Here is a 17444-nt window from a genome sequence, read left to right on the forward strand (position 1 = left end):
TTTCTGCTGGGAAGGGGGTGGGGGGTGTTGTTCCTTTTGAAGGAGCTCGTAGCCATTACACCTAAACTTAATTTATTTTATTAAAATAACATCATTGAGGAGTCATCAGATAACTTGTATCTTGTCAGACGCAATAAACAAAATTAATTAAAACCCAAATCATTAAGAAAACCTGTATTTCCTGGCTTTCTTGTAGACGTGACGTGACTATAGGCAGGGCTGGCCCGTGGCCCGCCCCACAGGGGCAACTCCTGGAAGACAAACTGAGCATGAAGGGGGGGCTGCTGGGGGGCGGGGACGGCTGGGGAGGGAGAAGGGGAGTCTGCTGGGGGGTGGAGGGGAGGGGAGGCTGCTCCCAGGTGGGCTGGTGGAGCACCTTGCCTCCCCACAAGGTCAGATGTGGGCGCCGGGAAGGAGGCTGTGTCCCCGAGTCACACTCCTTAGTACCAAAGCAGGCTCCTCCGGGCGGCTGGCACAGCAGTCCGGGGCTGTTTGGTGCATTATGTGCAAAACTGGCCACGCACCACTGTGAAAAGCCCACATCCACAGCCCCGGGTCCCCGCAGTGGGCTGGACTGCTCCATGCCCTGGATGTTCGTCTGACAGCCAGAGCCCAGCTTCCATGACACTGGACCAAGGGAGGCTCTGGGCAGGGCCAGGAGCAGGATTGGCCAGCCTGGGAGTGGCTTCCTTCTCCAGGGTCAGGTAGAAAAGAAGGCAACATCCGTGATGGTAAGGCCCCGTGAGTTGTCTAGATGGTCCTTAGCAGCAGCAGCAGCAGCTCCTCTGAAAGCATGCACTGTGCTCCCAAAGAAAGGGGACAGAAAAGTGCCCGCTCCCTCCTTCCTCCCTGGGTGGCCAGAGCACAGGTGCAAAGTCAGCTAGAAGACCGGCAGCCGCGGGGACGTGGTCAGCGTGCAAGAGTTGATGTCCTCGGTGTGGGCTGCGCGGTGCAGGGAAGGCTCAGACGCACTCCGGTTGATTTTCGGCAGAGAGTGTTGGAGCAGCTCAATGGAAGACAGGATCTGAAACAGGCCACACCGTGGTCTCTCGGTTGGGGCCACGCTTCCTGTTGGGTCCAAAGACAGGCCACCCCCTACACGGGACGGGACGGGACGGGACAGGGCGACACGGCCGTCCTCCCCGCAGTGGCAACCCTGCCGCTCCAAGTGCTGCATGCACCCAGGAGCGCTCACCTGGGGGAAGAGGGGCCTCTCCTCCTTCGCCTTCTTCACACAGTCAGCAACCAGCCGTTTCATTGCTTTGGGGCAGTTCTTGTACAGCTTGCTGAGATCTGGTGAGGCGTACCCTCGGCCCACCATGAAGATGATCTAGGGAAAGAAGGGCATTGAGAAAGGGAACAGAGCCAAGCCTCCACTGCACAGCGTGTCCCACTGGTCACCTGGTCTCGGTCGCTGATGTGAGAGTAGGGCAGCTCCCCGGTCATCAGCTCGTACAGCACGATGCCGTAGGAGTAGACATCCGACTGGAAGCTGAACGGGTTGTTATCCTGCATTCGGATCACTTCAGGGGCCTGTGGAAAGCAGACACATCTGTCCTGCAGGGTGACCCACAGCAGCCCCTTCCACTCAGTAGGGAAATCCTGTCCTGGGACATGACACACTTCTTTGTGGTTACTGGAGTTTGAACTTAGGGCACTGCACTTACCAGACACTTTTTGAACAAGAGGGTGGGGGTGGGGGTGGGGGCGGTGTGTGTGTGTGTGTGTGTGCGCGCGCACGTGTGTGTGTGTGTGTGTGTGTGTGCGCGCGCGCGCGCGCACCATTCCTGGGGCTTGAACTCAGCTGTCCCTAAGCTTAACTCAGCTGTCCCTAGGCTTTGAGGCTCAAGGCTAATGCTCTATCACTTAAGCCACAGTTCCACTTTTGGCATTTTTAGAAGATATTTGGGAGATGAGAGTCATAGGCGGGGGCTGGCTTCAAACTGCCATCCTCAGATCTCAGCCTCCTGAGTAGCTAGGATTAGAAGTATGAGCCACTGGCCCCTGGAATGGCATTTCCTGTTCATTCTCAAGCCTACCCAGATGGTGACCCTCCTGTTTACACCTCCCATGTGGCTGGGAGACAGGCACATACCACCACACTGGGATCTTGCCCAGGCTGCCTTCCACGTGGCTACGACTGTAGCTGCAGCCACCAGGCCAGCTGTTCCCTGAAGGACTTGACCCTCGGGCTCACTCTAACTGGGGTCCTGCTCTGCCGCCTCACCCATGCTGAGCTTCCGCTTTCGCTCCATACAGTCTGACACTAGAGGAATTTACTGAGGTGCGGGGAAATGCACAGGGCTCTGGGGTGCGGCCCCAGCTGTGCGCAGAGGACAGCAGTGGGCACCCAGCTCCTCACCATCCATAGCACAGAGCCAGTGGGCTGCTCAACCTGCTGAGAACCACTCCAGCGCGACTTCACCGTTGCCAAACCAAAGTCTCCAATTTTCACCGTGAGGCCTTCGTGGAGAAATATATCTCAATGCCTGTTAAGGACTCTGGTTGCAAAGCAGTGGCCCAACTAATTCTGAAAAACTTCCCAAATTTCTGTCGCACGTTCTCTCTACTCCCCCTGGTCCAGCGTTCTCAGAACTGAAGTTTAGGTTTCTGGAGTTTTAAAAAGTGCTTTTGAAATTGCCTCTATCCCCACAAGGCCAGTGGCCTTATAATCTTCCTGGGACTGTTACCCAGAGTTCTTCCAGGCCTAGCCACACGTGGTGACGGCTTTATGGTCACCTCTGCCCGCTTTCTGCATTCACACAGCCCACGGATGGAGTGCTGAGTCGGGAGGAAAGCTCACTAGATTACCAACGGGTAGCCCGGGAAGTCAGCCCTCCTCCTCCAGTCTGCGCCGCCTGCTGGCATAGCGTGGCTGGATGCTAGAACCCACCCGGCTGTGACCATCTCCAGCCTCAGATGAGTAAGTACCCAACACAGGCCATGTCCTGATCCAGCTCCTCTCCCCAGCTAAGCAGCAGAACTGGGTTCTAATACCTCCATGCTCCTCGCAGAGGTGAGGGGTGTGGCAAGAGCAGAAAGTTGAAATCTGAAACAGTTTTCCACACACCCTGAAGACTTGCCTCCACTCACACTTCTGAAACACACTTGAGCATCAGGAAGAGGCAGGAAACCCCTGCATATCAAGGTCTTTGCCTAGAGACAGGGTCTCCCTCCGTACCTAGCTGGCCTCAAACTCACCATACTCCAACCCCAGCTTTCTCAGCTGTCGATCACAGGCGCTTGGCACCACACCTGCTGCACTTTTGGGAATCTTCTAGCATTTGGCTTGTAAACGAGTTATCTCCTTTATATACATACACGTCCTCCACAAAGTAGAAAAAATAAGTAGGTCTATTTTAAGTTTAACCAAAATGTGTATCGCAACTCTTGTGGGAACGTTTTCAAATCACGGTTGCTGGGAAAATTTTTAAAAGAAAGGAACCTTCCCCAGAAAACCCAGTTTTGTGGAGAGTTTGTGGAAGGCAGCCACTCTTCTGGTGCCTACAGAGTTTGCTTCTCCACCAACTTCCTGACTTTTGCCCTTTCCTAAAAAGTTGTCCCTCAGCACGGAGGCTCCCCTCTGAAGCAAGCGGTTTGTTGGACTCAAATCACCAAAGGATACTGTTGGATTTCATGTCTCTGTGGATGATGTTCTTTGCATGGAGATAGCTGCGAAGGGAAAAATGAGTGAGTCAGACAATTTCAAGTTCCTGGGAAATAAAGCCTGCCTGCCTCCAGGGAGGCTGTGCGGCCCGTCTGATCCCACCCATGGCGATCAGCACAACCACACTAACACTTTAAGCACCAACTGTCCTTACAAGTCCTTCTGATAACAGTGCCCATTACCTAAAGGACAAGTAATGTGACGTCCCCCAAATTAAGTCTCGTGCAGGTTCCGATTTGGATTTACCTTCAACTAAGCCAAGTAAAAGAAGCTAAGCATAGAAGACCGTATCTTAAACTTCATATGGCGTGACTCTGCTTATATGAAACACGAGCTCTAGAGACAGGATGTGTGTGCCAGGGCCTGTGTGGAGGTGACTGTTAATGAGCGTGGGTTCTTTCTGGAGCGATTGAAAATGCCCTAAAATTAGACTGTGATGGTCATATTACTACAAACAGACTAGAAAAACACTAGGATAAACTGATAGAAGGATGAATTTCAGTTTTTCAATTAGACTTCTGTTTTTTTTTTTTTTCATGAAATTCTGACAAATTTCTTAAGATTCTGAATTCCACATGAATTTTGGGACAGACACGCAGACTGCAGCATTTGCCTGCGGACCACAGCCAGAGGGGTCGGAGGCTCCCTGTGCCTTTACCCTAAGGGCGTGTTTATCCCGTGGTGCTTCCGATGCAGCACTTGCACGGCACCGTCGCTAGTGTCTCTAGCTCTGAGGACTGTAGCCAGCAAAGAACTGTGGCCAGAGGGCAGAACATAACCGAGAGCTGGGATGAGTCATAAAAGGAAAACAAATCATCTCCAGGTGACATCCCGCCCCGCCTCGGTACTGTCCGCCTGACACAGCAGTGCAGGTCCAGCCCCAGAGCTCGAGAAGATGGTGCCGGTCGCGCTCTGTGGTCACGCCTCCCCAAAAGCTGAGTAGCAACTGGAGCCGGGACCAGGGCCCAGTGCGGAACGTGCACTTCTCATTCTTGTCAAGCCTCCATTGGGCCACAGCAAAGACCCCACCTGATCAGACCACGCACCACAAAGCGAGACAAGGGCCGCCCGGCCATCTACTCACTCCATCCCCTGGGCCGTCTGCCGCGCGATGTCAATGAGCTGGAACATCTGGAATTTGGTCTCCTGGACGTGCAGGTGTTTGTAGAGGCTGCTGCCCTCGCACCACTGTGTCACGATGGCCAGGTTGTCCTTCGTCATGTACCCCATGAAGAGCAGTATGTTCACATGCCGGGTTTTGCTGCGGGGAGAAGAGGGTGCTCAAGACCGTCTATTTCCCACAGGCACCCCGACTCGAGGGGACTGGTGGAGCGAAGCTATGGGACTGCCAGCTGGGGTGCTAGGCAAAACAAGGAGCTGCTCTTGGAGCCCCTCTGTGCTGGCCATGCCAGTGCCCTCCACTGGGGCAGCAAGGACCCTCCTCTGCGCAGTCCACACTATCTGTTGCTCTCCCACAAGTCTGAATGGTGAGCAAAGACTGGAAAGCGGGAGGCGCTAGACCCAGAGGAAAGCAGACCAGCACGTAGAGGAAAACAATGGGAACAAGAGAGCCATTTCCCTACTGCATGTCATCACCAACCAAAAGCTGGGCTGCTGAGTGCCGTGGGCCCCGAGAGCTGAGCATACAAAAAAAGACTCATGCCTGATCTGTACCGCAATGCTGAGCAGGTGGCGCTGCCCACCCCGGGCCCACTCACCGCAGCACAGCAACCTCGTTCCTGAACGCCTGGAACTGCTCTGGGGTTGGGTCGACAACCTTCAGGATCTTCACTGCAACATCGCCTGAAAATGAGTTTGTAGTCAGTGTAGACTTTGTTTTTTTGAGGGAGAAACAGTGAGTTACTTTTCAAACCATGCATCCACTCAGATGGAACCAAGAGGCCAACTTTGGAACGGAGGGCAGAAGCATCAGTAAGTGGCTTCACTTAGCAGGCCTGGTGCAAAGCGGCCCACCAGTCCTGGGGGCCCAGGAGCCTGGTCGTGCGGGACGCACCAGCAACCTGGCTGATGGATGCCAGGGCGTGAACGGACTGGACCGGAGATAGCCCTCTACATACGATGGACACCATCATGAGGCTTCTTTGCCTTCTGGACCATTAAAAAGTAACCCTGTACCAAATGCTCACTACACCCTGATCGCCTTTAACGGCGCCCTTTGCTGTGACGTCAGCAGTCCCCCTCACTCTGAGGTCACCAGCAGAGGGGAGTCCCCACCTGAGGGCACCTAGCCGGAAAAAGAAGGAGCTGGAGTCCCAGCCCCAGGCAGGGGGCGCGCTCAGCCCCCCGCCCCTGCAGGATGGAACCGGGACCGGCCTCTTCATGCTGCTTCAGAAACGCTCGGGAGCAGCTCTACTCCATACAGGCTAGAGTTACAAGTCATTTTCAAAGTGTCTTTATACAGCTGCATTTATAGTTATTACAATCCGTTACTTAACACCCTTTAATGACCTCAAATTTTCATAAATGAATTTGCTAAAACAAGGCCTTCCACTCAGGATGTTGAGGCCAACCTGGGCTACACAACAAGCTACCATTTCAAATACAAGAAGGCCAAGCATGGTAGCTCAAGCCTATGGTTCTAGTTACTTGGGAGGGAGAAATCTGGAGGATCTCAGTTCCAGATCAGCCCAGGCAAGAAGTTCAGAAGACTCTCAACCAATGGCCAGGCATGGTGGCAAGTACCTATCATTTCTGTGTGGGGAAGTCTGAGTAGGAGAATCATGGTTCTGGTTGATCTAGGACTATAGTAAGATCCCATTGAAATTAACCAATGTAAAAAGTGTAGAAGAACGGCTCACCTATCTAGCAAGGGCAAGGAGTTCAATCACAACAGAAACAACAGAACCCTAGTCTTTCAAATGATAGAAGTAGGGGTCAGTGGAGGGTGCCTGGCGCCCTTCCCCCCACGAGGAGTGCAGTGTCGGGGCAGGCCCTCTCTCTGGAGCACTACTGGCGCACAGACTTTGTCTGCGTGTGTGCCAGCACTGGGCCTGAACTCAGATCATCAGCGGTAATGAGCCCCAGGCGCACTGAGAAGTGGAGGCACTGCACAGTTCAGGGGATCCTTTCAACCCGTATCTTGGCACCAGAACAGAAATTCAAGCACCTAGCTGCTTCACAGCTTTGCTGCATTATAACCTGAGTTAAGAAGAGATGTTTTTTTTTTGTGGGGGGACGGAGGGGGAATATAGCATTTTCAAGAAAATGCTGCCTGTATGTGCTAACACCTTGAGCCTGAGGCCCTAAACACCTGACACAGAATGTTACGTACACTGCCAAAAACATACACTGCATAGCTAGAGAAGTTACAATGGTGCCTTGCTTCTGAGTGAGAAGTGTTTCCATATCAATAAGAACTCTCAATCCACGCACTCGAGAGAGCGCAGAAGCGATCTCAGGGCCTCTGGCTTTCCTGGCTTCCCTAGTCTCAGCAAAGGACACATCAGCCACCTCTCTGGACTGCAGTTTCTCTGATGTCGGCTCCAGCTTTAAGTCTGTAGACTACGCCCAACAGCTGCAGACTCCACTCATTTAATAGCTTCACAGCACGTCCCATGGACAAGCTGCTTAGTTGCGGAAAAGTGTCCCTGACATACCTGCAGAGCTCAAACCTTGTTCATCTGCTCATCCTGAGGACAGCACACCACGCAAAGCACGGTGGTCCACATAGCACTGTGCACTGACCACAGGACCTTGGGGTACAGAGAAGTGCCACCAAGAGCCGAGGAGCGGGGCCTCCACGCCCGCTGTCCAGGGCGCCCCAAACTCACCATGCCACTTGCCCTTATACACGGTGCCAAAGGAGCCCGACCCAATCCGAGTGGACAGCATTACTTCACTGGCTTCAATCTCCCAGTAATAGCTTGAATCTCTCTGTCCACGAGGCCTCTGAAACAAGCAGGAGCATTCACAAACTCCTAGGAATAACACGTCAAAGAGAGGGCAATCCGACCCAGCCTGTCCCCTTATCTTGTGAAGTCTGTCTTTGGGAAATGCTGTAGCGTAGCTATGGCAAATTGCCAAGGCATCTGACAAAGATGCCAGCAACGGTACGAACACTTATCATCTCTTTCACTTGGTAAATTTTACCAGCCCCATTCCCAATGAAGTTTAATGCATTCTAATTCCCAGCCAGTCCGTTCTCACTGCACCTTCAGTGGCAGAATCTGCTGCTGGCCATACTCACAATTTTGTTTTTCTCCTGCATTCCGGATCCTGGTGCCCGCTCCCTTTGTACCGGCACGGGGGGTTTGGGCTGGGACCAGCCTGTGGGGCTCAGGTTGTTAGGGCTGCTGGATAGGGCTGAAGGAGAGGCTTAGCAGATAAGACAAACATAACCACACGTGAATAAGCGAACAGAAGACAAACTGTTGCACGAAGAGAAAAAAGGACCATTACTGTTTGCTAAATGAGGGAAAAGTACCTGATTCACTGTGACTTCGAATTGCATCCTGAAAGAAAAGGAAAATGAGTCAAATCAGATACTGCAAGAGCTCTCTGGAAGAGGGAAAAGAAAAGGGTTTACAGGAACAAAATGGAGTATAAAACTTCTGAAACGCAAAGTGAAATTCCACATTTACCAAATGTCTGGGGCCAGTTTCTTTTTTTTTCTTTTTTCAGTTGGTCGTGGGGCTTGAACTCAGGGCCTGCGTGCTGTCCCTGAGTTCTTCAGCTCAAGGCTAGTGCTCTACCACTTGAGCCACAGGGCCACTTCCGGCTTTTTCTGTGTATGTGGTGCTGAGGAATGGAACCCAGGGCCTCGGGCATGCAAGGCAAGCATTCCACCACTGAGCCACCTCCCAGCCCCTGGGGCTAGTTTCTTCAAGACTAGTCTTGAATGAAACAGTTTTTCATATGGAAAACATTTTTTTTTCTAGAGAAAAACAATGTAAATAAACTATATACTCTGTCAAGAAAGACTAAAAAAGTGACTATCAGCTGGGATCTTTCCAAAGACAACATTTTGCTCTGAGAAAGCTTAAAAAAAAAAAAAAAAAGCAGGAAGAGAGAAAATGAGAGGAGAAAGCTCGCAGCGGTGCGCCACCTCTCCCCCACTGGGAGTGGCTGTTACCCTATCTGAGCCTAGTCACAGAGAGGCACAACACGAGCCCCCAGTCCTACCCCTCCACTACACGTGCGCAAAGCACCGCAGCAGGAAGCGTGGTCACCGGGTGTGGCTGCAGGCAAGGCCAGCACAGAGCGCTGTCTCAGCCTACACTGACATACTCCTCAGTGACAGGTCAAAGGTTACCTCTGGAATGTCTTGGAAACTGTTTGGAGAACTGTTCCAATCACAAGAGGCCACTGTGTTTACACGTGTGTTTCTGGGAGGTTCTTTGAGAACCATGGTGGGACAAGACACCAGTGCTCTGGCGCTGTCCGACTGTGACAGGACACGCCCACTCAGCGAAGCTCAGGGTCACACTATGAGGCCCAGGCCAGCCTGGAACTCGGGAACCTCCTACGCCATCCCCTCAGTGCTGGGATTGCAGATGTGGCCACACATTTGGCTCTCAAGGACATCTTGTCAGGAGAGAAAACAATCGTAGCTGTTTCTCCACTGCTCCCCTTTCCTCCCTCCCATTTTAGCGGTGTTGCCAAAGCATCTTCAGAGTTCTTAGTAAGGCCTGGTTCTGGTTCCCCAACCTGGCCAGTCTTCACAAATCACCCGCTGCAACATAAGCCCCGCCCGCCTGCGAAGGCTGATTCTGAATATGTGAGGGAAGGTGGAAGCCGGGGTCTAGGCTAAGTGCAGTCGAGTGAGTGCAGGTGGGCAGGATGCTGGCAGAAATGACCTGGACATCAACAGAACTGCCAGGAGCTGGGGCTACATCACCCACCCAACCTGGTCTATGCTTGCTGTCAAGCAAAGTACAATGCATTTTTATTAGCCATTATCGTTATTTCCCTGTACCTTGTATTTTATTTGATGGTAATTTTTACAATTTTATCAATTTATTCTAGGAGAGATTTTTTTTTTTAATAAAACTGAAATCTAAATACTAGTTTAGAAGAATTATAACCTGCTGGGCACCGGTGGCTCATGCCTGTAATCCTAGCTACTCAGGAGGCTGAGATCTGAGGATCACAGTTCAAAGCCAGCCCGGGCAGGAAAGTCCGTGAGACTCTTATCTCCAATAAACCACTCGAAAACCGGAAGTGGAGCTGTGGCTCAAGTGGTAGAGCGATCACCTTGAGCTGAAGAGCACAGGGACAGTGCCCAGGCCTAGAGTTCAAGCCCCACGACTGCCAAAAAAAAAAAGAATTATAATCCTTTAAAATAAAACAACAACATCTAGCTTAAAATGCTGAGTCAAAAAGGATTGGCGGGGGGGGGGGGGGGGGGGGGGGGGAGGGAGGGAATCAAAATTGACTTCCAAAGTATAGGAAGGCAAAAACACAGCAGTCAAGCCCAGGTATTTCATAATAAAAACTGCAGTTTTTCACTTTTAATATTCCTTCTTGGAATTAGCATGTGTAAGAGAAAACGAATCATCTAATAGAAGAAAAAACAGCTACTCTATTATGGCGTTATTATGAGGACTAAGTGTAATGACGTAACAAATAAATTTCAGAATACACTCGGCCACCACAGTAATGAGAGAACAGGCACGTCAACGTTGCCTGGGTGCGGGAGAGCTGTGACTAACATGGAGGTGCCTCTGAGTTCTCTCAAGGGTTAATTCGTGGTACAGGGTTCCAGGGCATATCAATCTATCTTTGTATCTTCTTTTTCTTTTTGCCAGTCCTGGGCCTGAACTCGGCCTGGGCGCTGTCCCTCAGCTCTTCAGCTCAAGGCTAGCATTCTACCACTTGAGCCACAGCGCCACTTCCAGTTTTTTCTGCGTATGTGGTGCTGAGGAATGGAATCCAGGGCCTCATGCATGCAAGGCAAGCACTCTACCACTGAGCCACCTTCCCAGCCCCAGAACTAATTTTTCAAAAAATAATCTTCAATGCCATTGGCTTAAAATATTTAACTTGAAAAACACATTTTTCAGTAAAATCATATACAGTGCATTTTTATTCACACATACTCTTGACAACAAAATGAAAACATAGAAAGCAGTGTAAATAGAAATATAAACTTTAACCCAGCAATTGCTTCACTGCCCAACAGTCTTAGCCCTTAATCATAAGAGAGCAAAGGCATGAAGAAAAATACCTACTCTTCCCCTCAAACAAAATCGTCTGGACCACGCCCTGGGAGAAGCATTCAGGCTGTTATTCTAGTCCAAAGCAATAGAAATAAAGAAGAATAAAGAACAAAGCAAGTATTTTGAGTGTATGCAGTTGTTAACAACGATGAACTCTAAACTAAACAAGAACATACTACAAAGCCAAGAGAAGAAAGAGCAGCTTGGAAACTCTAGCTAGGAGCGCTTTCACAACTACCTAAACACCTGCTAATTAAACTCTAGGACTGCAGCCATCTACTTCTAAATACAATCAACAAACTTGTAGGAGGTACTAACTGCACCTCACTGTTATTTTCTCTCACACACAAACATGGAACTACTCCACACAGCTTTCACGCTAGCTAACTGGAAACACTATCCACATCTGATGCACGGAAAGGACAGCCTCTCTCAGGAGGCTCTGCTTCTCCACCTGATCTACCAACCTTAGGATACAAATGTCATGAACAAAGAAAAACACTGCACCACTCCTCATTAGGTTTGAAACCTGAAACTTTCGACCCAAACCCACCAGCGAAACTCCTCACCAGCCCCAGGATACCCCGTTACCTCGATCATCCTGCTGTCCACAGGCAGGGCGGTGCTGACCATGTGGACATTGGGTGTGGACGTGGACCGCTGCCTCTGGGACAGGGAGCCTTCGGAGGAGGGGCTGGAGGCATTGAAGGTGAAGGCATGGGGCGTGGAATGCCTGTGGTAGGTACTGGGCAGAGAGGAGAAAGAAAACCCCATGTTGGCACTTAGGCTGCCATGCTGGTCCAATCATGCAACTATCTTCCTCAGTAAGGTATTTCAAGAGCAAATTCAGGCACTTCAGTGTGCAAATTTTTGAAAAGGAAAATAACATATGCACTTGGTATTTCATACACACACAAAAAGGGAAAAATACACTGTATGTTCTCCCCTTTTTAATAAATCAGCCATGCAGAAGACCAAGTGTTTATAGCATCTCTTGAGAAACAACAGACTGACTTTTGTGGAGCACTATTGTCTCCTAGACTGGCGGGAACTGCCCAGCTTCACTTAAAGACTAAATTCAAGGATGTGAGAGATCTTTGAACAAGTGTAGTTAGAGCTGCAGAGCACATCTGCAAAGTGGACACAAGGTACGGCCCCCTGCATCCTCCCCACAGACAGTCCACTGGGCACCTTATTCCCACTTCGGGCTCCAGATTGGCAGCAACTGAAGTTAATCGCTGGCTTTTGTTCAGCCGCACAGCTCTCTCACCAGACAAACCAGAGCATTAACATGATATTGTGGGATGGAGATATAGCTCAGGGTTACAGCACTGGCCTCATATGTGTGAGGTCCTGGGCCCATCCCAGCACAGCAAAACAATAGAACAAAACACACCAGTTATGTCTGGGCATGTGGCTCAGGAGCCGAGTTCTCATGGGCCTACGTGAGGCCAGAGGTTCCATCCCCATACTGTTCCATCCCCTCCATACTGTAACGTGTAACGTTTCACTATCTGCTATAAAGATTAGCTTAGGCTTTGTTCAGCTGAGGTATGAACGCATTGTGAACTCAAGGGATGAAAGTCTGGATTTTCTAAGGGAAATTGTTCTCTGATCTTGAAAAACCACCTTCTCCTGCCATTCTCTGTGCTTTCGGAAGCCGAGCTCCTCCTCATTGTTGAAGGCAATCAAACATGAACACGTATCATGATGATTCAACCCCTTTTTGAAGAGGCTGCCTTTATTCCAGGCTGATTTCACAAGGCCACTAAACATTACCTCATTACATATAGATTAAAGCCAGATATTCTGAACAAAGACATTTTATTTTAGATTCTAAATTCTTATGTAACACTGAGAAATGGTAACTAAATTCTGAAAGCCGGTAAAGACAAATTACATGCTTAATTCAAAGGCCTATTAGAAAGGATATTTATTTTTATTTTTTGGGGAGGTCCGGTCGTGGGGTCTGAACTCTGGGCCTGGGCGCTCGCTGTCCCTCAGCTCTTCAGCTCAAGGCTAGCGCTCTACCACTTGAGCCACAGCGTCATTTCCGGCTTTTTTCTTTTTGCTTATGTGATGCTGAGGAATCGAACCCAGGGCCTCAGGCATGCAAGGCAAGCGCTCTACCACTGAGCCACCTTCCCAGCCCCTCATTAGATCATTTTGAAAGATAGTAGTCTATATATAACACATAGCTTTAGCAATTGAAGTATAATAAGTGTCTTCAAGTTAAGGGTTTTTGTCTTATGAAATTAATGTATTCTGTTTGGGGCCCTTTTCTTTTCTTTTTTTTTGGTTGGTCGTGGGGGCTGAAGTCTTCAGCTTGAGGCTAGCACCCTACCACCTGAGCCACAGTGCCAATTCAGGCTTTTTTCTGCTTATGTGGTGCTGAGGAATGGAACCCAGGGCCTCATGCATGCCAGACAAACACTCTGCCACTGAGCCACCTTCCCAGCTGTTTGGGGCCCTCTTCATTGAGGCTTACCTCAGTACTATTTGAGGAAGACAGAACCTTAGGGTTTTGAAACCTCACTGAGACATCAGGGGTGTTGTGAAAACAGAAGAACGACAGTCTAGTCAAGGTGTCTATGGACTATACAAACCCAGAATCCCGGGGCCAAACTTTGACAGTGCTACCAGAAACACAGGAGGACTAAGGAATGTGCACACACTGGAGCAGAGTGAAAGCAGTCTCTGTCTTTTGAATTTGAGCTTCCAACTCCACTCATCCCATCTAACTTTTAAAAAAGAAAAGCTATGGGTACAAAATTACCTGGGAGGTGCTCGGGAGACAGACTCTCGCATCCGCCGCATTGTCAAAGAAGGTAGTGCTGGGACCCCACTATCACCAATAGTGGAATTGGGAAACAGCCTAAGTGAAATGAAGGGGGTTGACAGGTTTAAGACATTCTACGGAGAACACAGGCTGCCAGGCTGCCGTGCCTTGTCCCACAACTATCTATCCAAACCAACTTTGCCCAGTCTCCCATTTTCCTCAAGTACTATAAGCACCTGATGTAAAAAGACTATTGTGACCGATGGCACACTGGGTGATGATGGCCCGCCAATACGGCACACAGGCTCCAGCCAGCACTGCTAGGAAATACCTGCCAATGTCTTGGTACACCAAAGTAAGGGTTTGATTCTGGTGCATGTGTATGCCCATGCTTGCCTGGCACTGGGGCTTGAACTGAGGACTCATGGTCTAGCTCTGCTTTTTCTCTCAAGGCTGGCACTCTACCACTTGAGCCTCACCTCAAGTTCTGGCTTTAAGCTTGCCAGCTGGAGATAAGAATGTCCTCAAGTTCTGGCTTTAAGCTTGCCAGCTGGAGATAAGAATGTGAGGATTTTTCTGTCTGGGCTGGCTTCAAATGGTGATCCTCAGATCTCAATATCCCGAATAGCTGGGATTAAAGGCATTGAGCAACCAGCACCAGGCTAAAGGAATTTTAAAAAAAACTATAGTATGTTATTTTACAAAACCCTTCACACTCTAGCCATTTTAAACCCAAACACAGTTTTCTCCAGAGTGAGGTGAATAGAACATCAGCAAGGCGCTGGTGGTTCACACCTATAATTCTGGCTACCCCAGAAACTGAGATCTGAGGATCGTGGTTTGAAGCCAGCTCAGACAGGAAAAGCCCACAAATCTCTTATCTCCAATTAACCACACACACACACACACACACTCTCTCTCTCTCTCTCTCACACACTCTCACACACATTCTCTCTCTCTCTCTCTCTCTCTCTCTCTCTCTCTCTCTCACACACACACACACACACACACACACACACACACACACACACAAGCTGAAATGGAGCTGTGGCTCAAGTGTACAGCACTAGCCTTGAGTATCAAAGCTCAGAGACAGTATCCAGGCCTTCAATTCAAGCCCCAGGACCAGCACAAAAAAGAAAAAAGAAAAAGAAAGAGAAAGAGAAAATGGGCTGGGAAGGTGGCTCAGTGGTAGAGCGCTTGCCTTGCATGCCTGAGGCCCTGGGTTTGATTCTTCAGCACCACATAAGCAAAAAGAAAAAAGCCAGAAGTGGTGCTGTGGCTCAAGTGGTAGAGCACTAGCCTTGAGTGAAGAGCTTAGGGACAGCACCCAGGCTCAGAATTCAGGCCCTACAACTGGACACCCCCCCCAAAAAAAAAGAAAGAAAGAGAAAATAACAAGTGTGTTTTGTACTTCTTCCCTAGAATCAAAATCCTAACCACCCACGAATGCTACTGTCCAGAGGAAAAAGCCAACGTCTTCTCTGTCCCCAACACCATTTACCTCATTGAACCAGGTCAGCTCTTTCCTAACAGACGCAGGTCCTACCTGCTCACTTCAGAGTCCTAACAGTGCACGGAAACCAGCTCTTTCATACAGTGTCATGCTGTGAGGCAGATGGTTTCTGGAGCAAATCATTTAATAAGTCTAAAACCCAGACTTCCTGGTCAAAATGTACAAAAAGCACCTGAAAAATGTTGACACAAGCACCCCTGTATTCTTTGGGAGAACTGAGGGAGTGAATAGATGAATGAATGAGTTCCTCACAAGAGCTGTCTGATGTTACTCCAGTCCACACACATAGTAGGTACTTTGGTGCTACAGTGCTCGTGAAATTTGTAGCCACAAGTCTGACATCGAAACCCATTTAGCAAGAACTTCTGACAAATGTCACAGAATGCAAGCTTCAGAAACGTCTTCCGAGCCTGTAACAGCAAAAATACAGGGGCAAAATTAGGTTGAATGAAAAATTGCCAAAGACAAAGCAATTTCTTAAAATTAAGTGTACTTTAGGGCTAATGAACTCCAAACTGCCTATGTAAACAACGGCATGCTTAATTAGAAACTGATAAACAGCAATAATATACATGCTTATTACTGCTATTGTGTGAGACAAGGATGTAACATGCCAGAGAGAGAGAGAGAGAGAGAGAGAGAGAGAGAGAGATGCAACTTACAAAGTTGTGTGTTGTGAGGGGAACATGATCCAGAAAATCTACTTGAAGTTCTTCTCCAATCAAAGAGGCAGCATCGGTATTCCAATCTAAACGTGCTTTTTTACTGAAAAAGATTTTTCGGAACATGAAAGGGCAATGTTGGAATAAGGTTCAATATCGGCACCTAACAGTAGCTGCCATTAATTGCATGCTTATCTAAATATGACTTACATAATCCACATGACAAACCCATAAAGTAGGTGTTGATTTTTTCTGTTTTTCTGTTTTTTTGTTTTGTTTTGTTTTGTTTTTTGGTCTGGTCGTGGGGCCTGAACTCTGGGCCTGGGCGCTGTCCCTCAGCTCTTCCACTCAAGGCTAGCACTCTACCACTTGAGCCATAGCGCCACTTCCGGCTTTTTTTTTTTTCTGATTATGTGGTACTGAAGAATCGAACCCAGGGCCTCAGGCATGCAAGGCAAGTGCTCTACCACTGAGCCACCTTCCCAACCCCTAGGTGTTGTTATTCTCAAGCTAAAAATGAGAAAACTGGAGCTCTATCAGGGTAATCCTCAGAGTGCAAGGACCTAGGATTGAATCCAGGGTCTACAACTAGGTAGCTAAAGAAGAGGCTGGCAAATTTGAAGCCCAAGTGAATAATCACAGAGAGACCCTATCTCAAACACAAAAGAGAACCCAGGCTTACTGGACTCCAAAGCTTATACTCTTAGAATAAAGTTTTCTTAGCCAGGTGCCAGTGGCTCATGCCTCTAATCCTAGGATCTTAATTGGAAGCCAGACCAGGCAAGAAAATCTGTGAAGACTCCAATAAACTACTCAGAAAAAGCCAGAAGTGACTCTGTGGCTCAAGTGGTAGAGCTCTGGCCTTGAACACAAAGAGGCTCAGGAACAGCACCCAGGCCTGAGGTCAAGCCCCAGGATTGGCAAAATAATAATAATAATTCTGTAAAGTGGGTCAGAAATATTACTACAGTGCTAAAAATGTATTGTTTAATAGCCTTTTTTCAATCTAGAAGATACATAAATGGAAAGGAACCACAAATGCACTTTTCCATTAATAAATAACAGGCTTAACTCTACAGAGCTGTTTGCAGCATCTATAAAAATAAACATGACCCTCTGAAAAAACGTAACTGTCTTTAAATTTTACTCGAGGCCACTGTTTCTATGCATAGGATAAAAAGACAGAAAACTGTGATCCTTTAAAAGTAAAAAATTAAGCCCAGTCTACATCCATAGCACCCAAATCTACCCCACCAGTAAATAATCCATCCCTTAATAGAATTCATTCCCAATACAAGGTCACAGCAACTCCTTATCATCTCAAACCCCATTTTATCCTAGAAGAGAACAGAGCACACTTTCTGATGGACCTGCAGGAGTTATCTACTGCCAAGAGAGCCAGGCCCGCTCTAACTATTCCCTGTCTCTGAATCTCTCTAGTCCTTCAGGAGTACCATGGATTGGCTTGGGAACCACCCTGCGGCTACACTGGGTTAAAGCCGACACCTGCTTCCAAAATTTGCATGTCACCAAGCTACCTCCTCAACCTAGAGGAATAAACACACTGAAGGCTGACCTGCTCCCTCTTCCCCATTTCTCGTAAAGTTGAGAACTACTGGAATCATCAGAGATAAATGCTGAA

The 17444-nt window shown here is 48.8% G+C and overlaps 1 protein-coding gene across 7 annotated transcripts in view; it reads right to left on the reverse strand.

Moving 5' to 3' along the window:
- Positions 1-62: 62 nt before the first annotated feature.
- LOC138824822 (RAF proto-oncogene serine/threonine-protein kinase) overlaps positions 63-17444 on the reverse strand; it is a 67952-nt gene continuing 50570 nt past the window's right edge. For 5 of the 7 annotated variants that reach the window (XM_070019154.1, XM_070019156.1, XM_070019159.1 and 2 more), the window contains 15 exons: positions 15803-15905; positions 15393-15550; positions 13622-13720; positions 11437-11590; positions 10858-10917; positions 8112-8139; positions 7875-8002; positions 7459-7576; positions 5386-5470; positions 4752-4928; positions 3626-3672; positions 2363-2481; positions 1402-1533; positions 1196-1330; positions 63-1024 (listed from right to left, as the gene is read on the reverse strand). In XM_070019154.1, the coding sequence (XP_069875255.1) occupies positions 881-1024; positions 1196-1330; positions 1402-1533; positions 2363-2481; positions 3626-3672; positions 4752-4928; positions 5386-5470; positions 7459-7576; positions 7875-8002; positions 8112-8139; positions 10858-10917; positions 11437-11590; positions 13622-13720; positions 15393-15550; positions 15803-15905 (1687 nt within the window). In that variant the 3' untranslated portion in view covers positions 63-880. The remainder of the gene's footprint in view (positions 1025-1195; positions 1331-1401; positions 1534-2362; positions 2482-3625; positions 3673-4751; positions 4929-5385; positions 5471-7458; positions 7577-7874; positions 8003-8111; positions 8140-10857; positions 10918-11436; positions 11591-13621; positions 13721-15392; positions 15551-15802; positions 15906-17444) is intronic. The other 2 variants (XM_070019155.1, XM_070019160.1) reach the window with 1 other exon arrangement.

This window comes from Dipodomys merriami, unplaced genomic scaffold (genome assembly GCF_024711535.1).
Source record: "Dipodomys merriami isolate MVZ:Mamm:240054 unplaced genomic scaffold, mDipMer1.0.p SCAF_13, whole genome shotgun sequence".
NCBI classification, from domain to species: Eukaryota; Metazoa; Chordata; class Mammalia; order Rodentia; family Heteromyidae; genus Dipodomys; species Dipodomys merriami.